This window comes from Talaromyces proteolyticus, assembly GCF_021365285.1.
Source record: "Talaromyces proteolyticus strain PMI_201 chromosome Unknown BGW36scaffold_7, whole genome shotgun sequence".
Classification (NCBI taxonomy): domain Eukaryota; kingdom Fungi; phylum Ascomycota; class Eurotiomycetes; order Eurotiales; family Trichocomaceae; genus Talaromyces; species Talaromyces proteolyticus.
In genome coordinates, this window is record NW_025764283.1 from 1,731,707 (window position 1) to 1,756,492 (window position 24,786).

At 45.4% G+C, this 24,786-nt stretch overlaps 9 protein-coding genes across 9 annotated transcripts; 7 read left to right on the plus strand and 2 right to left on the minus strand.

Moving 5' to 3' along the window:
* Window positions 1–4,156: 4,156 nt before the first annotated feature.
* BGW36DRAFT_360334 (uncharacterized protein) lies at window positions 4,157–4,644 on the plus strand (the record flags this gene model as incomplete). Its single annotated transcript, XM_046214168.1, has 3 exons — window positions 4,157–4,239; window positions 4,300–4,382; window positions 4,472–4,644. The coding sequence occupies 3 exons, from the start codon at window positions 4,157–4,159 to the stop codon at window positions 4,642–4,644; spliced, it is 339 nt and encodes a 112-aa protein (XP_046071442.1).
* Window positions 4,645–5,569: 925 nt separating this feature from the next.
* BGW36DRAFT_462355 (putative skeletrophin) lies at window positions 5,570–8,861 on the minus strand (the record flags this gene model as incomplete). Its single annotated transcript, XM_046222167.1, has 4 exons — window positions 5,570–6,829; window positions 6,891–8,540; window positions 8,626–8,767; window positions 8,835–8,861. 4 exons carry the CDS (start codon window positions 8,859–8,861, stop codon window positions 5,628–5,630), a joined length of 3,021 nt encoding a protein of 1,006 aa, XP_046071443.1. The 3' UTR covers window positions 5,570–5,627.
* Window positions 8,862–9,793: 932 nt separating this feature from the next.
* BGW36DRAFT_276552 (uncharacterized protein) lies at window positions 9,794–10,891 on the plus strand (the record flags this gene model as incomplete). The annotated part of the gene is made up of 4 exons (XM_046210192.1): window positions 9,794–9,837; window positions 9,904–10,135; window positions 10,199–10,255; window positions 10,331–10,891. Coding segments are annotated over 4 exons (894 nt in total), but the record flags the coding sequence as incomplete, so codon positions are not given.
* Window positions 10,892–11,983: 1,092 nt separating this feature from the next.
* On the plus strand, window positions 11,984–13,754 carry BGW36DRAFT_360337 (prion-inhibition and propagation-domain-containing protein; the record flags this gene model as incomplete). The annotated part of the gene is made up of 4 exons (XM_046214169.1): window positions 11,984–12,250; window positions 12,288–12,374; window positions 12,428–12,626; window positions 12,703–13,754. 4 exons carry the CDS (start codon window positions 11,984–11,986, stop codon window positions 13,752–13,754), a joined length of 1,605 nt encoding a protein of 534 aa, XP_046071445.1.
* A 1,330-nt stretch (window positions 13,755–15,084) lies between these two features.
* On the plus strand, window positions 15,085–15,796 carry BGW36DRAFT_381141 (uncharacterized protein). Its single transcript, XM_046216397.1, has 2 exons — window positions 15,085–15,289; window positions 15,389–15,796. Exons 1-2 carry the CDS (start codon window positions 15,110–15,112, stop codon window positions 15,509–15,511), a joined length of 303 nt encoding a protein of 100 aa, XP_046071446.1. The 5' UTR covers window positions 15,085–15,109; the 3' UTR covers window positions 15,512–15,796.
* Window positions 15,797–16,132: 336 nt separating this feature from the next.
* BGW36DRAFT_360338 (uncharacterized protein) lies at window positions 16,133–17,198 on the plus strand (the record flags this gene model as incomplete). The annotated part of the gene is made up of 3 exons (XM_046214170.1): window positions 16,133–16,313; window positions 16,640–16,654; window positions 16,681–17,198. The coding sequence occupies 3 exons, from the start codon at window positions 16,133–16,135 to the stop codon at window positions 17,196–17,198; spliced, it is 714 nt and encodes a 237-aa protein (XP_046071447.1).
* A 2,079-nt stretch (window positions 17,199–19,277) lies between these two features.
* BGW36DRAFT_381146 (transcription initiation factor IIA, gamma subunit-domain-containing protein) lies at window positions 19,278–20,045 on the plus strand. The gene is made up of 3 exons (XM_046216398.1): window positions 19,278–19,367; window positions 19,463–19,610; window positions 19,700–20,045. The coding sequence occupies exons 1-3, from the start codon at window positions 19,327–19,329 to the stop codon at window positions 19,844–19,846; spliced, it is 336 nt and encodes a 111-aa protein (XP_046071448.1). The 5' UTR covers window positions 19,278–19,326; the 3' UTR covers window positions 19,847–20,045.
* A 229-nt stretch (window positions 20,046–20,274) lies between these two features.
* BGW36DRAFT_428518 (uncharacterized protein) lies at window positions 20,275–21,681 on the plus strand (the record flags this gene model as incomplete). Its single annotated transcript, XM_046220561.1, has 3 exons — window positions 20,275–20,458; window positions 20,514–20,559; window positions 20,619–21,681. The coding sequence occupies 3 exons, from the start codon at window positions 20,275–20,277 to the stop codon at window positions 21,679–21,681; spliced, it is 1,293 nt and encodes a 430-aa protein (XP_046071449.1).
* A 140-nt stretch (window positions 21,682–21,821) lies between these two features.
* BGW36DRAFT_428519 (uncharacterized protein) lies at window positions 21,822–22,219 on the minus strand (the record flags this gene model as incomplete). Its single annotated transcript, XM_046220562.1, has 3 exons — window positions 21,822–21,963; window positions 22,018–22,073; window positions 22,130–22,219. The coding sequence occupies 3 exons, from the start codon at window positions 22,217–22,219 to the stop codon at window positions 21,822–21,824; spliced, it is 288 nt and encodes a 95-aa protein (XP_046071450.1).
* Window positions 22,220–24,786: the final 2,567 nt, after the last annotated feature.

Consider the following 24,786-nt stretch of genomic DNA (forward strand, 5'->3'; position numbering starts at 1 on the left):
TGCCTGGTTTACGGATCACTACCGTGTTGGACTGCCTAAAGTGGGCTGGACAATAATGGCAGATGATACACGCATTAAACAGGTTAGTGAGGTAGTCATCGATGATTGGAAGGAGCTTCTGGAGCACAAGATTAGGGATGCCATCCGGCCCCGGGGCCTTCTTCGGTCTCACGTGACTAATCGCGGCGTGCACTTCATGGATTGTGATTGGTGGCATCTCTAGCTGCTTTGAATAACGGTATTGATGCCCTATATCAGATAAGTCAGCTTCGGGGGGTTAGGGTGCAGCACCGCACGGAGCAGGGCCGCCTTGTCTTGGGGGGCGCTGTATTGACGGCCTTCATAGTATAGCGTTGGGGTGAACGTTGCACGAGGGGACCCGCGCATGCGCACCCATCTGGCCACCTTCCAGAAGCCCTCAATGGACTGCGTGGCTTCCTCAATGCGGCTTCGGTGTAGTTCACGTGCGAGGCGTGACGATTCCTGTTTCATATGTTGCTTGGCCGTCTTATATGACTCCCATGCACGCTCTGTGTTGGCTTGCTTTGCAAAGCGTCTGCGTCGGGTCACTTCCTGTTTGAGTGCGGCCATCTCGGGGGTATAGCCAGGCCGGGAGTATAGTGAGATCTGCTTCCATGGCGTAGCCTGTTCGGCTGCGTCAGTGATGGCTTTAATTAAGGTTGAAATAGCGCTGTCGATCGCTTCCTTATCAGGTAAGTCCTGCGGGCGCCAGCTGCGGCTCTCTATCAGCTTGATGAAAAACTCCCAGTCTGTGGCATCCCACTGTCTGCGGCGGGCCGGGGCGGCTCGGGCAGGCGAGAGGTCAAACTCGGTGTGGATTGGCACATGATCTGCACCGTACCACCACTCCCGGCGGTCCTGACAACCAATGAGGCGATCTGCCAGGGCGTGCGAGGCCCAGACGAGGTCAATGGTGGTCTTGGCGTCGGCTCTCTCGTACGTCACAGTGCCTCGAGGCAGCAGTTGCTGCAGGCCGTGCGCGTCCGCGATGTCGATGAGTTTGGTGGCGTCGTCGTCGATAGCTTCGTAGTCGGGGGCCGCCCAGAGCGGGTGGTGCAGATTGAAGTCGCCTAGGGCGACGTGCAGGCCAGGGCGCGTTGATATCGCGGCTGCGAGGGCCTCAAGGTTTGACTCGCCAGTCGCTCCGGCGCCTGGGTTATAAATATTGTGCACATTCACCACGCCCAAGTTGGTATGGAGCGTCAATGTTGTGAGATCTCTGTTATGGTGGTGCACCTCCCACTTCGTGGCGTCGAGGCGCTTATTGATGTAGAGGCACACCCGGGGACGGTCATCGTAGTTGGCTTTTGGTGTAGGGCGCAGTGCCACGTGAAAGCGGCCCTGCAGGGCGAGTGAATAGGTGGTCAATGGGTCTGTAAGTTTGTTGATATAAGGTTCTTGGATCGCCAAGATGTCGTACTCCTGAAGCTCCTCCTCCCCGAACAGGTGCATCTGCACCTCGTCACGTGATTTCCAGCAATTCGCCTGTAAAATATATAACCGATTTGGGTCTTTATACATTAAGATAGGTTGATTAGGCCCACGAACTGTCTTCGAGGTTAGTGGTCATTGCTTCGTCAGTGGGGCCATAGTCGGGGTCTCTGCGGGTGAGGCTCAATTCGTCGTCGGACGACTCGTCAGCGGCAGGGCGTGCGCTTTGGCGGCGTCGCACCTTCTTGACTGCGTCGACATTGGCCGACTCCAGCGAGGGGGGGGTCCGCGGAGACAGTTGAGGTAGAGGTTCGTGCGTGATCAGTGAGTTCACGTTGGCGTCACTCTGTCTCTCGTCCATGGGATCCTCTCGGAGATATCAATAAGCCTAATTTGTTCCATAAATTCATGGAATTTGCCACTCCTAACTGCTTTTATTAATCCATTTGCAATCGTCTTCTTCGTTGACATATACCGGTGGGGTGCTGAGCGTGTTAGAGCTCTCTGGGCCTCAGCATTACTCTTCGCCATAGATACAACAAGCTTTTAGTGGCTTCAGGGGTTATCTTACTATGCCGCCGACATTTTATGTCCTTACTTTCTGGTCATAATTGAACAGCTTTCACTTACGCTATATAAGCATATTCAAATCTTCCTAGTAGAGCCAGATTGGATATGACTTCCATTTAGAAATGTTCAGAAAATAAGAATGGGGTTTCTTTATAAAATGGAAGAGTGATCTTGTCAAAAATTAATCAATGATCCTTCTGAGGTCGAGGGTCACTCAGGATATTCTGCTAACAAGAGAAGAAGGGCTGTAGGCAATAGACGATAAAGGGTTATTTATCGCAGTGATAATAGTAATATAGTAAGTCGTTGAGATACGAAAGAGTAGTATGCTATTTGATTATGAAGAGAGAACAGGATCAACTAAATACATGATGGTAAACGAGTGTCTATATATACTAAAGTAGAATCATAGCTATCATAGCCTTGCTATGGTGTATGGCTCTGATGGATATGTCTCGTCCATCATATCCATTCTCCCCATATGGCTATGTTGACTGTGCTGGTCACGTGTTGTGGAACGAGGGCTGAAATCGCCGTCGATTCCTCAATAGCCAATTATACCATATAAAAGAACTGAAAAATAACAGTAAATCCTGTTTTTAAACTATTTTGAAATTATACTTAGTAAGTTATATCTCTAAATAAAGAGATGCAGTTTAAATCAACTTCTATCATCATACTAGGCATTAAAATAGCAGAATATCAATAGAAAGACCCTTATTCAAAAACCTTTTCAGTTATTGAATCTGTCACAGAAAGTCAAGTACGACTGTGAGAAATCGGGTTGTTACAGCCAATAAGTTGAGATGATGACACCGCTATAGGACTAGTGGATAACGGCAACAAAGAGAAGTGCTTTACAGCGGGATCTATTGATGATAATGCTGTAAAGCAATGAAGTGGGGCACCGAGCAAATAGAAATTGTTATTGAGAACTTTTTATGGGTATGATTAGACTTTAGTGGAGTATACTTAGTAATTAGGATGATATCTTAGAAGAAAATCTGGTTATGGTGGAAGAAACTGTTTATTTAATTCTGTAGATAGTATCATGTCTCTCACAGTATTTTGAGGGTATTTTAGCTTTGAAGGCATCTTTTTAGACTATAGTGAGCTATTTTGAGTTTTAAACATTGGAGCAAGATCTAATGATTAGATAGATAGCTAATATAAGAATATTTCTAATATTAGCTTCTATATAATAGTTTATAGACTTTTCTTATATGAATCTTTACATGATATAACTTGTGCGAGATTCTTTTAAGAGAGACTTCTCTTATACTTTAAAATATTTGTAATAAAATCCAAGAATATGATTTTTGAATGAAGATCTATCAATCTGGTACTGATTGTTTTACGCTGTAGATAAAGTGTGTCTAAATGAGCATGTCACTTAAATGAATTAAGTTGACTAAAGAGTCTACCTAGGAACCAATCTCTGCCCAGGAAAATATCTTTGCCTAAGGGAAAACTTCTGCCTAGGAAATAATCTTTTCCCAGGATTTTCAGTAGCTTAGATCTGAGGATAATTAGGTATGATATCCATGGATCATTTCTCTAAAACTACTTTCTCTAATCCTGTAAGAAATCCATGATGTATTTTTTAGAGTTATGAAGATATTATGAATATCATTACTGTAATAATTAGCTCTAGACTGCTGCTATCTATTTTGCTAGTCCTAAGACTTTAGGTGGGCTTGAATGTAATAAAATTCAAACAATTTATAATTATTTGATCTAACATAATTTAGTTATTATCTTACTGCTGATTTCTACAAATATAATCTGTTATGATTTTATTCTAGTTTAAAGTCTTATTCTGGTCTTTAGAGTCTATTTTGAGCCCAAAATAGTTTAGTTAAGAAGAAGCGAATTTATGCTCTACTTAATGCCTTTGTGCTTCATTTTAATAAGTATGATGAAACTATTATTAATCAGTATCAAGAAAAAGAGTTATTCTCAGTTATATTTAGAATGATCTAAAAATATGACCTTGCATCTCTAGCCACTTACAAGTGAGCAAAGGCAAAAAAGATAGAGAAGGTAGAGATGAGATTGAGGGGGACAAACTCTTATTAAGAAGGCATATGAATTCAGTGTCCTATGCAATGCCAATGTGTGTTTTGGTATTAAAATGAGATACACTGCCAATAACACAGGGATCTGGTTGTCATTTGTCAAGGTTATTTTGACACCACCAGTCCTGGTTCGTAACCGGTTTGTAGGAACCATATACTGGTAATAAGTAACATACAAGAACTACTATATTGATATTAGACTTATTGCTAATAGTCTTCACAATGGGGCGAAATTAATCGAAGAGTCTGTAAAGAAAAGTGAAGGAGGTTTCGAATCCATCTGTAAGTCATTCAGGTTCAGGCAAGAACTCTATCTTAAGCCTGCTGTTGCGGTTCTATGATCCTATAGCTAGCCGAATTTTCTTAGGCAGCAAAGGAACTTGTCAGCTATCAGCTTCACTGGCTTCGACAACAGATGGTTATCGTCAAACAAGAATCTTTCATGTTTAATCGGTGGGTATATGAGAATATTGAATTTGGTGTCACGAATGTCGAATGGAAGAATGTGCCTAAGAGTGTCATGCACAATTTTACATCACATTAATTGATCAAAGATTACTCGTCATGTAGACTATAGGCGTGGATGATGGCAGATCTCACGCCAACTCCGGCCAAACCTCCGCAACTGTTTTTGCGGGTGTAGTAATTTTGCAGGTCGAACAGTTTTGCGTGGTGCAGCGTTTTAGCAGACGCCACATTTTCGAAGACGATGCCTTAGGGGTCCATGATCTAGCCGCCGCCCAGAATGGACTTCTTTGTTACCTATTCCAGCATATCCTCTGCCTGGGCGTATCTTGGCAATTCTATAAAATGATCGTCTATGGCCACCGCTGCCTGCTTCTCCCGCCTTTCCCCGAGGAACACATATCGGGTTCCCAGCTTATCTACTCGAGTTTCTGGAGCGCGACTGCTAATTCCCCGAACCTTTAGCATTGGAATATTCGGGACCATACCCAAGCCAGCGAACATGGTAAAAAACATCACCATCCTCCACCCTCTGATCAAGCAGTTTCTCAATTTCATATACCGCGTATCCTCTCTTGTCTCAGTCGGGCCCGGGATGAATCGACCGAGACGTTCCGACTGAGCCCCAGTCCACCGGCTGCAGGCCTGTAAACCGATCTCTTGCGCAAACTTCCATGATCAATCCGTTGGAGATTGGAATGTTACTCAGCTAGAAAATTGGTACAACGACCGAGATGAATGATGGTGCCTTTTACTCAAACTCAGCGATACCAACCTTCAGAATGACCCAGGTTCTTGTCTGTAGGAGACACAACCAGTTACCTCGCTATAGCGTCAAGTGGAGGCGCCTTCGTTGGCGTACGGATGGGAAGGAATGCGTTGATTTTCTCTATATCGATTATATGCAATGTGCTTTGGCAATACCACTGTTATTAAGCCAATACGGTTTTTTAATATTGTAGAAACTATAGAAACTGATATTACAACTTGTTTTAATTTTGGGAGCCTTCTCTTGCGCATTTACCCCTACATGCAGATATCATTCACTGTTGATTTGATCCACTATGACTTAGATCTTTTTGGCATCCATCGCGACACCTGAGTGTCCACAAACCCCTTTCTCATACCCATTTCGCCACTGACAGATTCAGACTGCTGGTTGGAGACATCATTGTGACTTCCATTATGTTGAAGCCCCCGCGCCAGTCTATCGACTGCCCACTGCAGTTGTGATTCCGTAGCATAACTGATCGGAGATTTTTTATCTTTGGCCTTGAGGGACGGGTCAGCTCCTGCCGATAAGAGAATATCGAGAAGTCGTTCCCGCGATACCTGGCCATCAAGTTCCGACGGCAGCTGTGGCTGATTTTTTGCTTGCAGCACCGCGGCTGTCAAGAATACAAGCAAGGGCGTCTTACCATCCATATCCTGCGCGTTCAAGTCAGCCTTATATTCGATCAGTAGCTTTGTGATGGCCTCGGCATCAGTCCTCGCCACTGCAACGTGGAGTGGAGTCCGCCCAGCGCTGTCTCGACAGTTTGGATCCGCTCCGCCTTGTTTGAGGAGAACCTCGACAGTGCGCTCTGCGTCCTTCACCTTCGCCGCAATATGTAGCGCGCTCTGCGAGGTGTTGACTTCATAATAGGTTTGCCACAAAGCCCGAGAAGTCTTCAGACTTGTCAATGCCCGAGCTGCGGACAATGTACCAATGCTGGTCTTCTTGTTGGGATCTGCACCGCCTTTGAGCAGTGCCTCCACGACCTCCTCCAGTCCAGGAATAGCGACTGCTTTGTGAAGAGGGGTGATGCCAGAGCCGTTTGTGGCATTTGCATCGGCATGGGAGTCCAACAACGCCAGCACTGTTGCAACGGAGTGACTGTCGACGGCATAGTGAAGGGGTGTATTTCCACCTTGTCTCGTTTGGGCTGTCGCTTTTGCACGACCATTAAGCAGTGTTTGAACTATCTGGGACCCAGTTTCGGACCGTTTAGAAGCTGCAAAATGTAGGGCTGTACGACCCGGATGTGGGTATCCCATAGTTTCGGCGTCCACGTACGCATTGTTCTCGAGGAGCCACACTACCATTTCCGCTGCCTCTGAGTCCGCAGCAAGATGTATAGCGCTCCAGCCGGACATGTCCGGCGTACGCACATCGACAGGGAGAGATCCAATAGATTTCCATGTTGTTGCCCGGTCAGCCAGCCAAGGAAGATTGAGTCGTGCTGCCACAAAGAGCAAACTGGTGCTGCTGGAGAACCCCGAATCTATAATTTGATGGAGGGAAGGTCAGCACGTGACGCTCAAGAGATCGACTGCAGAACTCACATTTTCCAGTTGTCCATCGCTTCAAGAGATCGTACGAGCGGACCCAGCTCAACAGCGCTGCCGAGTCGGCGCTGAAGAATTCTTTCATACCCTTGACGTCTGTTTCGTCTCTGATTTGAGACTCTCGAAGATGATGACCCAAAGCTTCGACCCCGTACTGCAAGAAGGGGTAGCCTTCAAGGTATTGCTTTCTTACCTTCGTAAGCTGCGTCTCATCTATCATACCGTCGCTGTTGACGGGGGGCTTGGGCACTTCACGTTTACGGACGTCGTCAATCCGGAGATACGTCAAGCAAGCAGCCGCCATTTGTCGATGTGCATCCGACGTGGACATTCCGTATCCTCGGTATTCTTTCTCCCCCTCATCATTGAAGACTTCTGACAAGAAGTCCTTCGCCGATTGGTGGCTCAAGTGAACTGTGCCGTCGTGGACAAGGAGTAGTGCACTCCAATTGGTTTCGATGCTGCGCTGCAATGTGCCAATATCTTCATCCGTGCTCTCACCACCAGTATATCCCTTCTCCTCTTTCAGAGTCAATACCGTATTCAATTCTTGCAGCGTCAGGGGTCGGTATGCAAAGTACACCCACATCAACAATGTACGTAATCTGCTGGCAGAATCTCGCTGCTGTCGTTCTAGCATCGCTTTGTAATACATCGCTACATCTGAAGGGATGCTGTGTAGTCTCTCTTTGACATTTATCTCGGTCCAGACACCGTCCCAAGTGCTTAAGTCCTCCAATACCAGTGAAAGCCACATGAACATACCTCTAGAGCTTTCTTTCAACAAGTCTATAGTGTACTTGAGAACGGAATCAGAGAATTCGCTATACTCCCGGATAGCTTTAATCTTCTTTTCCGTGACCTCCTCGATATCACGCTTGTTGTCCTTAGACATGTCGATGCTGTACTGGGGAAGCATTTTGTCGCGGGTGATCTTACTACCTCGATCAGAGATGATGCAGCGCAGGCTAAAATTTGCTCCCTGCGAAGTGGCTTTTTTGTTGACTCTTATAGAAAGGTCACCGATCAGACGAACAACTGCGGGTAGATGAGGCCCGCACTGGTCTAAACCATCGATGATGAAGTAGAGAACTTCTACTTCCGGATCTAGAATTATCTCATCCAGAATCTTTTGCAAGATATCGAGAGAATGGAATTCATCCGGATCGGATCCCGCATTGTCAAGATCCTCGACGCTCTGCAAATGTTTCAGTGCATACTTTGCCAGATTCCGATTCTGCTGGCACATTTTGTAGAAGAGAGTCCTCAGAATCCATATCGGCTTCCGCCTTTTTTCATTCTTGTCGTCGCAGAAACATACAGCCGCAATGGTCTTCCCCGGTACACCCAGCTCCACCGGCGGTGCCTTCTCGACCGGAGATGATCCAGACGGTGTCCTTACGCGCATCCATTTCTCCAGCTGTTTGGCGATGAACTTTAGCAAGACACTTTTCCCACTTCCAGGAGTCCCTTGGATGTATAGGGGCGTGTGTATTGAAGTATCCGTCGCAATCCAGCCACGAAAGGTGTCGTGTTGGAAGATCCATTCGCACGTTCCTGGCTCGGCTCGGCCGATATCGCATCTGTCTTTGCCATCGCCCGCAATAAGAGCATCGAGGAGCTTGTCTTCAACACTCCTCCTCTCACCTAAGAAGGGATTCATCGAGTCTGTTAGCCACCAGTTGCTCAATTTTCTTAGAAAGAGGAAGAAGATCTGTCTCGTCTCACACACCCATATACACGGAGGCTCCTGCAGCAATGTTAATGCCTTGGATAGATTCGCTGTAGAATGAGGCCTCCATATTGCCATAATTTTGACCAATCTGGAGTCCTTTGTTCTCGGACTTGGAGAAGTCCGCAGAAGGCGCCGGCGCCTACTCGAGTCAGTGAGCCACAACGTATCTGTTTAGTTCTCTAGTATTTGAATCACTTCTTACTGACATCTTCCTTTGAACTTAGCAATCTCATTGTGATAAATGGATTTCACAATCGCAGGTACTCGACTGTCTGTGTATGGTGAACGTTTGAGTGAACTGAAGACTCTCGTAAAACTAATCGATTCCTTTCGTAATTATTAACGTCTTCCAAGGGGCTGAAGAAGGAGTATCCATAATGTAATAACGAAAAACGAAGCAACCGCTACGTGTGTAATGATATTCGCTGGACCGTATCCTCAGCTCAGCCTCCGTGTGAGACTCGTCTCCCTATGGGACTACCTCCGCAGTTCAACTTGCGAAAGCGACGCCTCATATGAGGTGCAGATCAAGCGTCGTCCAATCAAGCGTGGTATGCTCACTTGGTTATTTTAACCGAGGGTTGTCTGGAAGGTTATTTTGATTCTTTCTGAATTAGCGCCTTTTACAGTACGTAGGCTCGACCCGGGTCTTCGTCTAACAAACGCTCAGTTGGCCCTCTCACAGCCTGTTGCATATGCAGGCTCTTATCATTTGCCTTCTCTGGGCTGAAGATCCACTGGATGCATTTGACGGACTCGGATTAAGAAGACGTTCATTCCATTTCTCGGGAATCCTGCATTAGTGTACAAGGCCATCATTAATCAGATGATCCTTGGAATAGAACATATGAGTAGGGTAGTATGGTTAGGTACTGTAACGAGGTGGCTCCGATCGGGAAGAGCTGCCAGAAGAGAATGATTTGAAGTCAATAGCATTACGCGATTAGAGATAGGCGCACATCCTGCATTGTTTGTTTTCGATCTATTTTTTAGTGCAGATCCTAGTTGGTAGTTCACTCAGTCGGCCCACCCTCGGAAAATATTGGCAATTAGGGCTTAGCTGCTATAAATGTCTTATAGTATGAATTCGTCGTGTATTAACCTTACAAGAATCTCAGACCTCACATTCAAACATAGCATCCAAAGACTTCTCCAGTACTTCAAAATGTCCATCAATATCGTTAAGGACGCTGCAGACGCCAGACTAGAGTATGATTGTCTTCTGTCTTTCACAGAGCATATATCCCAGCCTTGACTAACAGTCGAGCAATACAGTCTCGTCTTTGTCCCTGGCTTGAAGGTTGACCAAGAATACTGGACATCCGCTGAGAACTCTATCTTTTGGCCAGAAAAGCTTCTCGCTGCACATATTCCCAAGGCACGCATCTTGGCCTTTGAATATGACGAAGCTCCAACCATCGATGCATTTTGGAACAAGCGTGACTTGATTTCTAGTAACTCAGATGACCTGGTGAATTCGCTTTTGGATGAGCGACGTGCCGAAAAGGTTAGCATGATCAATGCCAATCTACCATTGTTAAAATATTGACCTTGGGGTGTCTAAACACAGGCAGAGCGACCGGTGATTTTTGTCGCACACTGTCTTGGAGGCTTGGTCGTCGAAAATGTATATTATTCCTTGACTAAACATCCATATTGGGAACACAAGCTGATTCAGAGCCACATCATGACAAATTTTTAGGCTCTTATGCGGGCGAGCAAGAACGAGAAGAAGAGACAGCTCGTCAATTGTGCCGCGGGTCTTTTGCTGCTTGGAACACCCCATTATCAGCCTGGAACATTGTCCAAAGCGAAGAATTATTTCCAACTGGCTCAGAAGGATGTTCCAAGCGATTCTGAGCTGCAATCTCTATCAAAGCATGTTTTGACAATTCCCCAGGCATTTGCCGAATTCAGACAAGCAAACCCAATCAATGTGGAGAGCTTTTATGAGGGATCTCCTGTGAATATTAATGACCAGGAGATCGAGATCGTGGAAGAATCCGTGGCGAAGTTTCCTGGAGATTCTCCCGATCCTATCATGCTTAAAGGTAACCACCACCAGATGAGCCGGTTTGAGAGCGAGAAGAATAAGGACTTCAAGAATGTGTCCAGAGTTCTTGTGGACTGGGTGGAGGATCTCCCAGAGCCCGAGGAAAAGGGAACCACGAACAATATCTCCAATGCATCTTTTGCTGGATCAACCAACTACGGTTACCAGCTTGGACAGAACACGGGTAACCAGACTGGATTTACGTTCGGTGGGAGATAAATAGGATTTGAATGGGGTAGCCTTAGGCACATTATTCAGCTCCAGGGTGCTTGTATTGGCGCTTCGCTACAGTATCTCTTATGTGGCCATGTCAAGGAGTGATTGCTCGAGATTGCTTCAACTATCTTTCGATCTCTCCTTTTATATCCTTTTAAGTCAATAAATAGTATGACTAGAGATTATACAAGGGTTCTCAAAATCGCCTTCACCAGTAAAAAGTCACATTTATAATTGGTGCCCGCTTTCGCGGTGCTAGAGTAATGAAAGTATTCAACTTCTCGGCGTCCTCGGTCAACATGAATAATAATACCCTTAACCGAAAATTTCCCGGCTTCCAAAAAGAGAAACGACAGCCGTGCAACATTAAGTACACGCCGTGTCCAGTCATTAGAGCAGAAGAGGTCGGGGAAGTGGGGGCAAGTAGCAAGATACAAACATCCAGACACGAAAATAACATATTCCAATTCAGGCGACTTGCATGCTCCGGAGGACTTGCTATGACTCTCCAACGAAGCTCATGCATATCGGGCGCGACGTGGGTTCTCCCATTACATGTCCTTACATTGCTGGAGGGTTGTAGGCCACTTGAGAATAGGGTGTAAAAACAAAATACTTGAATGATCGTGAGACAATATGCGCTCTTATCATGTACGTGGAAGTTGTTCATTGGATTTGATTTTGTGGCGCCGTGATTCAGACCGGATAGAGCTGAATCTAAGATAAAAAAACTGATAATACAAGGGTGTTTTAGCTAGTGGATAACGGTGGACTCTTTCAGCTACGCCACGGTTTAGCCGAGCTGTTTGGATGCAAGCGTGAAAGCCAAATTACGGATCAAAGCTATGACTAACGAGAATGAATGAATAAATAAATCCAAAAGTGCAAGGGTCACCTAGCCAACCTATAGGGACTGTGGAGCACTTAGAAAACAGTACACCAAGCCGTACGAGGGTAGTTCTGAGAGAGATCCCCGGGTTCGAATTATTTCTCTTGCACCAAACGCCCAAACTGAGGCCAATCGTTTGGCTCGTTTTATTTCCTCTCGACGTCTCTATCCCAAATCAATATATGCCTGTTGCAACTATGGCTACTCCAGCGATATACGACCTAGCCCAGTTATGGCAGGCAGCGGTGCAAGACTACGAGAAGACGACGGGGAAAAGTCTTCGACTGGTGCAGTTTAGGAGCATGGAAGAAGTAATGGGCGGCACCGAAGACCTTTCCAACAAATTTAAAGGCTTTCGTGATGACAAAGACAAAGTAGCCAAAGTGCGGACCGCATTCAAAAACAATATGTGGTTGATCCAAACCATTGTCAACACCATACAGACTGTTGGAAATGCGGCCTCGGTAAGTTTTGAGATAATAGCCACCCGAAAAAACACAGATGGTCCTAATCGCCTTCGCTCTCCAGGCCTTCCCGCCTGCCATGCCAGCAAGTTTGATATTTTCAGCCTTCGGGCAGGTCATGCAGGTACGAGATACCGAAGAATACTTTGAATTCTTTCTTTCTGTTGACGCATTTAGTCATTCGCCGATGTCTCTGCCGACTACGACAAAATCATGGGATTTTTCGAATTCACCCATCGATTCCTCGACAGAATGTCTATCATTGACCAGAAAATGCCAAATCTGCCTCAGTTTCAACGGTGCGTCTCGCGTGTGTTCTCAAGCATTCTGAAGATTTGCGCAATTGCACAAAAGTATAGTGCAGAGAAACGAATGAGTAAGCTGCCCATGGTCGCATGCATATTGTCGTGTGTCTTATGTTGTGGCCTGAGCGATGGCTGATAATTGACTAGAGAAATGGTTTGATAGCTTGATGAACGGCACTGACGGGGAACTGGCCGGGGCTACCGCGAATCTGGAGGAGGCCGTTAACGAGCTGAGCCAGGCCGTCGGTCTGACTACTCTGAGGACCGTCGAGATCCTTAACGAGGTCATCCAAAGCATGAACGGCAGTATCGAGTTTCTGGTCTCAAACGCGAATCTCATAGACGAGCGGACAAGAGCTATTGAATCCAACACAAACATCATCATTCAACAGAATCAGGATCTTGCATCCAAGCAGGACCATATAACAGACATGCAACAAGAGACGTTGCAAAAATTGGCTGAACAATCTAAGATGCTCAACGGCGTTGTTGCATATTTCGGATCCATCCAAATGGGCCAGAACTTTGGCAAGAGCTTTCAGAACAGCTTATTGAAGCTGGGTGTGGTCAGGCTACGACTGACTCGTTGGAGTCAGTCAGTGGGACTGGGAAATCTGGACAATGTAAAATCCCTCGAAAATGTCAAGATTTCTGAGGAAGATATTCCAATGGTCAAAGAGCTTCTAAATAGAATTATAGAGAGTTTCAGTGACGCCGAGAGGACTTCAGACCGGATTAAGAAGCGCAATCCTTCCGTCAGTGTACTGGATCCTACAAAGGAATTAGATGAAGTTGCCGCATCACTTCATCAAAAAATAGATGCGCTTGTCAAGACAAGACAAGGCGAGGTGGAACCCGAGGAGCAGACCGAACTGACCCTATACGAAGAAAAGAACTTCACGCGACTTATCGAGGATATCAGTGACTCGGTCAATGACTTGGTCAATCTCTTTCCGGCGGTCCAAGAAGCCCAGCAGAAGCTTTGCGATGAAGAAGTTTCGGAGATGAACAAGAACGAAACTTCCCTCTCGCTACTGAAAGATGCAGCTGATGATCAAGACAATATGCTCAGCCAGACGGTTACAAAGATCATTCAATCAAACACAAGCTACAACAACAGTGTTATATTCCAAGGAACCAACTCAGGCTTTCAAATTGGGAACAATAAAGGCAAAATTAGCAATATACGCTTTCACTAACGTAAAATGCCAAACACGGAGGACACGCTGGCTGTCTGAATTGCGGGCGTATCAACATTTAGTTAATTTATATTCTTTGTCTTTCTTGATTATATCATTTTGATTGATGGACTTATATAGCTATGTATTGCATTTAGTCTTATAAAATATCGCAAGCAGGGACATATTTATTGGTAAATCTACACAGTATCAATTATAAAACGTGAAGCACCGCCTGAATTACGTGACTCCTAAAATAACGGCAAGGACGACAGGCAAAAGTGCGACGCCGAGAGAGGGCACAAACGTGGTAATATTCATTGGGCTCTATCATCAATAGCTTATTTGACTCTTTGCTGCATAGAACTCACGATAATGTCGACTAGATAAGCTTATAACATTGAACCGAAAATCTGACCACATGTTTGGCCTTCCTGACAGTTTCCCCGGCAGACAATTCCAGGCACGACAGTGACTACTTCTACTCCATACAGTCTAAAGAACAATAACAAAGAACCAGATCCTAGCCTTCTTTCAGTATGGGTTTTGCTGGAGAAAGCTTTCTCGATTGGGTTTTTGCAGGTCCTCTCGAATTTACTAGCTAAAATTTCTCCGGCATTATCGAAACTATCTTCACCAAGCGTTCTTTTGACTTCTATAGGTGGTTCAGTAGAAGAGCTATCACTCCAGGTGCGTTGTCGCTTTCTGGAGCTTATGGCATTAGCTTAGATCTGTTGATGTACTTTATTAGAACCCGCCATCATGCACGGTGACACACAATGAAAGAAGACAGAAAGTAAATTAAGGAATTAAAAGATACAGATTGGGTATACTGGCAGGTTAATTTAACACTTTAAGTATGTTGCTGCCGCCATACGATTTCACCATCGGGTTGACTTGTTCAGCCCGCTCTAGAACATATGTAGGTCATAACACCAATTGGGGATATCGTATTGGTAGCCACGATTTACATTCGGCAGCTACACCACGCTCTTCGGCGAAACTCATCTAACTCGTTGACTGGCTTTGTTCGTGATAAATTTAGACTTTCTAAGAGAGCTTTTGTCACTGAAGCTGCGCCTGGGTAGGTTGTTTTGCGTCAACAACCGGGCTGAGGTCTCGTTGGAGATCTCCGAGGGGACGTCGAACAAAGATAGTCAATTTAATTTGCATTGTACCTACAGGGTGCAGAGCAGGCACTCTTGGTTGCGATGGAGGGAACCCTTGGACGGTCCAGCCTCTTCATGCAGCTGAAGAGATTGACAGGGTCCGTGAACATTGCCATGCCATTTCACTAACTGTAGTGGAGCCAAGCCGGTATAAAGCCGATGTAGAATCACATATACCGCGGTGCAAGATATTCCATTGTGCCGGCCATGGGTACACGCATCCATCTAACCCGTCCATGGTTCTGGAGGACGGCGAGAACCAGCCACCGACCGTCGGCAGACTTTTTGAATTTGCATCGGTGGAAATCGTCCCTGTTACTTGCGTACCTCTCGGCGTGTGGGACTAGCGGGATCCGGGATGAGAGATTCATCGATGAAAGTATCCATCTGATCAGCGGATGCCAGTTAGCTGGCTTTCGCCATGTGATCGGGACACTGTGGAATGTGATCGATGAAACATGCGTGGACATGGCAAGAATGACATACGAGGAAATGAGAGACAGCAATGTAACTGATGAGTCTGTCTGTGGCAGGCTACAGACGACAAGCCGACGCGAACAAGGCAGAGATATTGAGCCTGAGGGCGGAGAGATCGGCTCCCTGGACTAGGTTCCATATGTTGATTTCGGGGTGAGATTGCTGCAGCGGACAGTCAAGGTTAGCAACACTTCTATGGGACGTTTCTCATGATATGTAGGCATTTTGGATGTTGACATTTTCAAAGCAGGAATTTAAATTAAGGGACTTAGAGACAGTCTGAAATCACAGATCCTCTAAATTTCTTATGTTTCAGTAACACAGTACATAACTTGAGATTATCACGTGTTTTGTGCTCACCGCCGTCAGCTTCTGTAGCCTGGCACAGTCGCAGAAAATTTCTCAACTTCCGAAAGCAGTGCCCACAATGCCATGAAACGACCAAAGGGAGTGAAAGGGGGTAGAACCCTACCCGCGACCCCTGCCTATGTACCACGATCGCTGGCCGTGATTATTGCGCGTCAACGGTCCTACATTTTCCAGCATCCTGCCGCCGATTCGAAGATCCGACCCCCTGGGAAAAACTGGCTGCAGACTTTTTACAACCGGCATCTCGAACTATGATCATGACGACTCAAGCCAATCGATTGGAAGCGGGATGGTCGTCACACCGAAGAGAAGGGTCATCAATGGTTCACCGTCATCGGGCGAGAGCTGGCGGATCCTGTGCTTCTCCTCGGGAATGTCTACAATATGGACGAGACGGGGGTCCCCCTCAGCGTGCTGGATTCTTTGAAAGTCCTCGTCAGCAAGCATGATCTGAGGGATCATCGCGGAGCGGCAGTAAAACGCACGCTGGTCACTGGAGTCGAATGTATCTCCGTAAACGGACGGTTCTTGTCTCCTCTCATCTGGCCGGCCGCCACGCACCGCGGTACGTGGACCACTCACCCAACACTGGGGTGGCACGTTCAAAACAGGCTCTGCCAATACGGGAATCAGCCTATACTGGATGCAACATGTGTTTGATCCGCAGACACGAGATCGGGCGAAGGGAAGGCTGCGACTTTTGATCAGCGACGGGCGACGGGTTCGGACCTTATGAGTCTCTAGAGGTCCTGAAGTTTTGCTATGCGAACCAGACTATTCTGTGCCAGCTCCCTCCGCACATATCTCACTAGCTGCAACCATATGGTGTCGGTGTCTTTGTTCCGTTGAAAGCTGCTTATCGAGCGTAGGTGGAGTAACTCTACCGGGCAGGGGCGAATGCCATCGGTAAGCCGCATTTCACTTATCTATAGAACGAGCACGACATGCGGCGTTCACGCGCCGCAACATCCGATCCGGTTGGGCTAAGACGGGGCTCGTTCCTTTCGACCCTAATCAAGCGATTCGTGGGATACAGAAATCGCGACCTGATATTCGGATGGGAACTGAGATCGCAGTCACTCAAGGCAGCCCTGTTTCGGAGGGAGATACTTTGATCACAGCACCAGTGACAGATGATGGTTTCATAGTCCTGCGGAACCAGGTTGAGGCAGATGCTAGATCTCTCGACAGGGTATTCCAAAACCAACTGGAGAAGCTCAACCAGGCCGCGAAAAGAGCGATCGCAGAGCAGGCACTTCTACTGGATGAAGATCGACTATTGTTCGAACAGAACACTAAGAAGATGACTACACAGTCGACTAGATCGAGGATCGTGGGACATGCGAAGGCGATGAACTATGAGACATTCTCGAAGCACAACGAAACCGGAACGCCAAGGCGGTTTCGCCGCCTCGTTCCAATTGTCGCAAGAAGCGATCCCAGTCCGTAGACGAGACATCGACGCGACGAGAGGAGAAAGAGAAGGCTGAGCATGAGATACAACAGTGGAATTTAAGTTCGTATTGTGCTGTTCTAGATTTATAAACTTAGGATACCAGTATTCCTTTTCTTCGACACCGATACACCTGTAATTTGGTGTTGTATTCAGATGTATACTTTATATATGATAGTAATCAACGCAATTATTCCGTATAGCACTGTAATATCTAGTCACATCTATTACTATAACGATCTAAGGCATGTGTGAATTCTGAATATGTAGGGACGATTATTCTACTAGTACATGAGAGAGACATGGCTTGGTTCTCTGCTGGGGTTTACTAGGAGCGAGCCAGGTATTTACTGGGGCTCGATGCTGTTTAACTGAAGCTATAGGGCGAATATTGCCATCGATCTTGGTTAAACAGTCGACTAAATCGTCATATTCATTAGGGATTAAGACCTGGCTAGCTAATACAGTGATCAATTCATCAGAAATTCCTCAAAGCAAATAGTCTTTCTTTACTAAGTTATCATAACTACAATAAGTGATAATGCGTTGAAATTCAGCTTAATCTACCCACAAATTCCCGATTCTCTTGAAATAGGTTAATCAGCTTATTCAAAGCTTCTTAATGTTTGTTTGTAACACTGTAAAATATTCTAAAAGCTCATAAAAGTCAATATCAGTAAGAATTTTAAGCGATCTACTCTCCTTAATAAAGGAGTAAATTGGATCAAAGTATCTTTTTCTAGATATAAAAAGATATACAAAGTCTTATATAACCTAGTTAAAAAGCATTGATTATCAGAAATAAACTTAACCTTTAGTTAGATAATAAAGGGTTCAACTTTGCTCTTATCTTCAGTGAATATCTCTAGATCAGAGAGATCTTAATATATTCCTTAGATGGTCCTTTAATAAACAGTAGATCAGATAACTGTTTAGCTAGATCATTTATTGGTTAATTCTCTAAGTTGATATTTGTAAGCTGGGCGATCCCATCATCCAAGGTTAAACCCAGGCGACCGTATAACCCTCAGGGCGAAGTATTCTCGTGTAGGTGGTCATAGTTGTCTACCTCAGTAACCATCATTATTCCCCATCATAGTATTTAAGGTAGTGAGACATAGTTCTCAAGGGTAGAGTATGCTTGCACACGTGGATGTCGTGATTTGAAAATGAAGAAGCAATTCTGCCCCGCACTGTGGAAGCCAAATTAGAAATCCCGTTCCTGAATTCGCGCCTAGAAATTAATCAGTATCCTAATGCACTACCTATCGAATCAAACTACCCATATTGCTATTTTACCTGAATCTATTATGCATCATGGAAGGGCCATGGTCTGGCTCAAGCCAGTTGATCACAACATATGTAGACATAAATATACTCGATTGCAAACGGTGCACGCATTTGCACCCTCAAGACTCTTTCAAAGAAGGTTACGATCAAGATAGTACGACTGCAACTGAGCTGACTAAAGTTTTGTATGGTGGATATATGCGTATTAATGAAATATATGGGTACATGCAAATGAGTATGGCAATTGTATGCATAGTATGGTGTTTCGACTTTCAATAAGGAGGCATCCCGCACAAAGAACACAAGAGAGATCATAGGGCGGAAAATTATTGCCTATTTCAATTTTTATTTGAAATAATCAATCAAGGCGAATCGCCCACTTCGAATATGTTTGTGAATCCAGCGAATGGGCCATTGTTGAAATTCGGACGAAGGCAGCGAATATTGTTTTTCGGCGACATCTGGAATATACTGGCCAGCCAAAACATTTAACGTCATGAGGTTTATTATCAGTATAAAATAGCAGTTACATAAAGGAATAGCATCATGGTATTTGGTGGGAATAGGGATATTATGAAGCCATGACCTGTGAGACGAGAAAATTAAGATGAGCGACGCATCAACAGTATTAATATGATTGAATTATTAATAGATTATATTTTCACGTGACTCGAAGATTGGTCTCTTACCGCCTTGTCACATAGGGGTAATTGATTGGTCAGGATCATTTAGCGGCAGTATGAGTCAGCCTTGCTCTTGGTCGTCTCTCAAATCCCATAAACATCCTAAACTGCCCATTCTTCAACCTCCATCTCTCTCGTCGACGTCGCCAAAGATGAGCTCTCAGGCTTATTACGAGCTCTATCGCGGTAGCAGGTATATTCAGATGCCGCTTCCTTGGCTTGACAGGCAGTTTGTTAAACTAGATTTGTTTCGTGGCTGACTAACGTTTTGAATTTCGCTCTCTGCAGTCTCGGGCTTTCGCTCACAGATACGCTCGATGATCTCATCAACGATGGCCGTATCGAGCCTCAACTGGCTATGAAGATTCTTTCCAACTACGACCGTGTTGTGACAGAGGTCCTTGCGGAGAAAGTGCGGGCTAGACTGACCTTCAAGGTAACCTCACTTTTGCCTTCTAGCCCTTGCCCTTTGATGCAGGCTATGAAACTTTGGCTTACATGATGCTATATTTCTCTATTTAATAGGGTCACTTGGATACTTATCGTTTCTGCGACGAAGTCTGGACCTTCCTGATCAAAGACGTCACCTTCAAACTTGACAATCAGCAGACCGTGCAGGCCGAAAAGGTCAAGATCGTCAGCTGCAACAGCAAGCGTCCGGGCGAGGCCTAAATATATTCGTGAATCTTATCGAGATTGAAGAAGATTGGTACAAATCGCGACAAACTTCCTATCATTTATTGTACTTTTTATGACGACCACGTTACGGAAGGCGTTTGGGAATTGGTGATGCTACATTAAAGAATGCTTAAATACTCACTTTTTTGGCGGGATCAGATACCTTACAATATGAATACAAAATTCTGGACAATATTTGGAACAAAATGACCGTAGTTTTGTAGGGCACCTTGTGCCATATGACGCTTTGGAAGAAGATCCGGTATAAAGCGCGTGGGGCATTTCCTCACTACCTGCACCGCCTTCACCCGTCATTACTATCATATTATATTATCCACGAGCGTCGGCAATCATGTATCGCATAACGTCTTTATTATTATAGCGTTATTCATTAGAAGCTCAAAGCTTCTTCTTTCGCTACTATGCCCCGCTCGCTTCCCTGGCTCGCCAACGATAACAGGCAAGATACTCGTCAACGCGACGGCACGCCGACTCCTCGCGCGCGACGACGCAGCCCTCATACACCAACCAGGAACACTGAAATTAACGGAAACCAAGTATCGGCTCCATGGGAAACCCCAAGGCATCTGGATGTTTTGAGATCCTGTAGGTGTTTTGCTACGATCTATATTCGAATGCGCGGACTAATAATGATTTCCAGCGCGAAGTCCCCCGACATCCCCAGTCTATGCACCTCCGATTGAAGAGTTAGTTTTCTGCGGGACCCAAGATTTTTAACATGGCACTAATCATAGTGAGGGGAAAGGTATATACGAGAAGGATTTGACAATGATGATATGTATATTATGGTCGAGGACGAATTCTACGCCGTCGCGCAGCTATTTACCAGACATCTGCACCAAGCCGAATACGTACGACGAAGGAAAGAGGCAAAAGAACAAAATGCGTCTGTAATCAGGAACTTGTCGCGTCCAACGGATGGAAAAACCGCCATGAGCAAGGAGGCACTGAAGCGGAAGGAATCAGAGAATATCCACGAACTACAAAGACAAGCCTTGGCTACCCCAAGACGGCCGCGCACAGATTCCGACGACGTTGAAGAAACCGGGGGTAGTGACCTTGAGGAGGATCGTGATGATGATCCGTGGTACGGAACTTCGCTACATACGCTGATGACTAGTCCGCGAAAGAACAGGTCGCTTGTTGGGCTGGATGGTATCAGGTCGCATACCAGAGCAGCAGCTGGATATCGCCCCGAAGTTGCCAGGCAAAGGAGTGACACATATCGACCTACTCAAACCACTTCTAGGGAGGAACCTGCTGTTGACCCTGTGGCGATGTCATCGTCAGATGAGGACGATGATTTGGAAATAATTGAGTCAAGATCGTCGAGACCGAATCATTTACCACAATCTTCATTGCGTACTAGGCCGTCTATTATCAAAGGATGGTCTCAGGAGGCGAGTATAGATCCATCAATTCGTCAACACACTGCTATGAATAAAGATCACATGAGACCTTCCCTTTCCGAGTCGGCACGGTCCGCTACAAGTGATCAGCCGCCCACACTCTCGAAAAAGTCACATATACAGGAGGTATACAGTAGCAATGATTCAACATCCACTAGTCCTCGCACAAGTTGCGGCATGAACTTTACCAAACCCAGAAAGAGAATCTTACTCGATGACATAGACGGTTCGATTGAAGTAAAGGAAGAAGTTAGGGAACAAAAGTTCTCAATTCATAATATAATACAGGGCCAGCCTAGAAGGTCATTATCAAATGCATCCTCTCATTCGAGGCACCGTGCTGAGGATAATAGCGGAAAGAAATCGCGTCTCAATAACGTTCCGACATTCTTGGTGTGACAAAGGAGATTCCGGTTCCATCGTGCGTGATTGTATGGTGGTTTGAATTATACGTGTAGTCTCTGAGACTCCAATTGTTTGATCAAAGCGTGCTCCATTTGATCCATGAAGCTTGAATATCCACGCCCGGCAGTTGTAGATCATACGGTCAATTTGGCACCGATTCCGATGAGTTTGGCTCTCAACTGATCTCGTCTTGACGGCTTTTGAGAAATGATCGATTGTCGCGCCGCTTCTTTCTCTGCGAGGACGCCATGACTGTCCTGGCGATACAGGGTGGCACTGCTATAAAGTCAGAAGAAATATTCAATTTCCACATAATCAGGCATTTCTCACTCGTCGTCTGATAACGGCAAGGTAAACTCTTCCTTTCGAAAATTGGTCGGAGGTCCCTAGAAAACACCACAAGTCAATCGACACTCATTCATTAACCCGATCAAAGACGTACGATTTCGATGATTCTCTGCGGCTCTTTCTCACGCTGGAATAACGACTTCAGCCATTGGAGTACTGGCGAAAAACATTCGCATCTCTTCATAGTGATGGTCGTATGATATTATTTTCCAACAGAACTTATTCTGACAGTTGCAGAGGACATGGAATGGATATGCGAAGTCTGGACGACAGTGGAAATGGGTATCTAAATTTGGATGGGTCTATGCAATAACTGAATATAAAGAAATGACGATGATGTATGCGACGCAAAACGAGTGGCAAATACTACACGCTCGAAATCCACGCAAAAGCAAAAATTAACCTGAAGAATGGAGGGTGAAGGTGAATAACAGAAAAGAAAGATCGTCTTAACCCTTATGTCATCGAAGGGGAAGAGTGTGATTTGAGTGAAGGAAGAGGAAGAGAGTCAAGTTCGGTCGTGTGGAACAATGGTTATATACATACGTGCATCAAAGGAGCCCTGCCGTACCTTCTCATCGGTGCGACGTGGAGCGAAAGAAAGCTGTTTCCTCGGCGCCGCCTGACGTGCATGCTAGGAAAATTCTTCGGGTCTTATTCGAACGAAATGTTTTACATGCAACTGCCGATTATGTGCGATAACACACCACGCCTCACGTCGCAAGAACGCCATAAATCCTCCAGTAGAAAAGCAGCGTTCTGCAAGGGCTGTCGTGTCGTGTATGGAAAGGGCACAATTATCGCTGTTATTCAGCAACGCCTCCATCGACCGTTGACTCAGAGATTATCATGAGGTACGGTCTTGTTCTGGGCGGCGCGAATCGCATGAATCCAGGCGCCAGTATCCAGCCATTCATTGGTGCTAACATTTAGACCCCTGGCGATTTTCTTCATGTCCACATAACAATCGATGCACTGTACTGTGAGCGGCCAATCGGACGCATTTATTCATGAGACTAGGCTCCATTATTTGGTGATGATATTTTCCTGGTAATGAAGGGAGACAGGTTTGATGCGTCGCACCACATTCCACGTACCCCTCTCTGCCGCCAAGGGGCACGCCACCTCCCTCGTTCCAAGGCCGCGTGTATCAAGTAGATTATGGTTCTAGCCTGGGCCTTGATTACAGTTACAGTAAGGAATTATGGTCTCTGGGCCAGTCCGTCACTAGATATTGCTACTTGGAAGATTATAATGAGAAATTTGAAGTTTACCCTAATATTTTTTAGAAAGCTATTTACTCCTTGCAAGATGAAATGAAATTGCACCCCCGTTGCGAGTTTTAGCATTCATGCGTACACGTTTAATCCAATCTTCTAAGCTACAAATTGATGTCCATCTGTGGCTGGATTGATAGATGTAACCAACAGTTAAGTGGCATTTTTCATAGACCTTGCTAGGCTTTTCTAGGAGCATCCAAAGTGTAGGGGAAGAAAAGTAATAGACCACAATGAAAAAAATGAAAGATAAATGTCAAATTATTTTGAACTATTTACCCAATGTATCCTAACAAGTGCCAAAAACCGTGACTCGCTTTCCTCCTCCAGTTTTATTAACCCTACTCATCCCCCTTCGATGCATAAGACATCCGTTAGTCCTCTCCCTGTTGCACTCAACACCTGAGTTCTCAGCTGTCAAAGTCACCATCGCGCCGTTTAGCACCAAATTCCTAACACTAATTCCCAATATTCTCTAAGCGCAACAGATTGAGGATGAACCCAAGAGAATGCTGATCGCCAGTCACGAAACACCCGGCGCGCGGGATGACGCCGGCAGTCTCGAGTCATAAACCAACGCACCAAGTACATCCGAATTAATGTCACAGAATTCATACAAACATATCAGCACTGGTACGAATACCAGATCGGTTTGTCGATAAGCCCTCTGCGAGTCTCCCTACGTGTTAAGCGCTGTGGTATTCGATGGCGGTAGTGATCCTGTGCCAGTGCTGATCCATTCCGGCAGGAGAGGCGAACGCAACTGATCATCGAACAACTTCACGATGGTTTCTACGGTCGTCAACAGAACAATAGCAGATATCTGCAGTTAGGTCACCTGCTTTCAACAGACACGGGTACTGGGCCGTACTCGGGGGGGGGGGGGGAGTTCCAATTGACAACTCTGAAGGAAAAATAGATTGTCAATTTTCAAGAAATTGCTAACATAAGAAACAAAGTGACTAGATATTCCGCGTGGCATTTAGGTATTTGGGTTATATCACCTGATGAATTTGAGAAATTCCAAGAAATCCAGAGAGTCTTTGGAGTTATATATGAAATCTCAGTTTCCTTTGACTAGACTTATAAACGGTGTGAAACCTAATTTCAACATCTAGTCTGTATTTGAATATCATTTTTAGGATGCTTGCGTTATATTGACAGCAATGCGGCACTTCTCATGGTTTGCAAGACGTGTCTATAATAGAGTACTCCCCAAAAGAGAGGTCGCAAATAAAACACACCTAGACATGTATATTATTTCATTATTGTGTTTATTTTCCACACTTTCGATGTTTCTGTGCTATCCGTGTTATCATCTGGGTTGTGTACGTAGTGAGCAGGGCTTAATCAGAGGTGGACCTTGAGCTTTGGCATTTTGTTTGTACCTTTTATTTCGTGTCGGTCATTTAGAGGAAATACTAGATCCCCTGAACGTATATTAATTGATGTATCTATGAGGAAATATGTTTCT

Excerpts from the sequence above, each read along its gene's own strand:
- BGW36DRAFT_381141 (XM_046216397.1), top strand. The coding sequence starts at position 15,110 with ATGGGTACACGCATCCATCTAACCCGTCCATGGTTCTGGAGGACGGCG. Across the intron at positions 15,290-15,388 it reads TCATCGATGAAAGTATCCAT|GAGGAAATGAGAGACAGCAA; the intron begins CTGATCAGCGGA and ends AGAATGACATAC.
- BGW36DRAFT_381146 (XM_046216398.1), top strand. The coding sequence starts at position 19,327 with ATGAGCTCTCAGGCTTATTACGAGCTCTATCGCGGTAGCAG. Across the intron at positions 19,368-19,462 it reads GAGCTCTATCGCGGTAGCAG|TCTCGGGCTTTCGCTCACAG; the intron begins GTATATTCAGAT and ends CGCTCTCTGCAG. Across the intron at positions 19,611-19,699 it reads GGGCTAGACTGACCTTCAAG|GGTCACTTGGATACTTATCG; the intron begins GTAACCTCACTT and ends TCTATTTAATAG.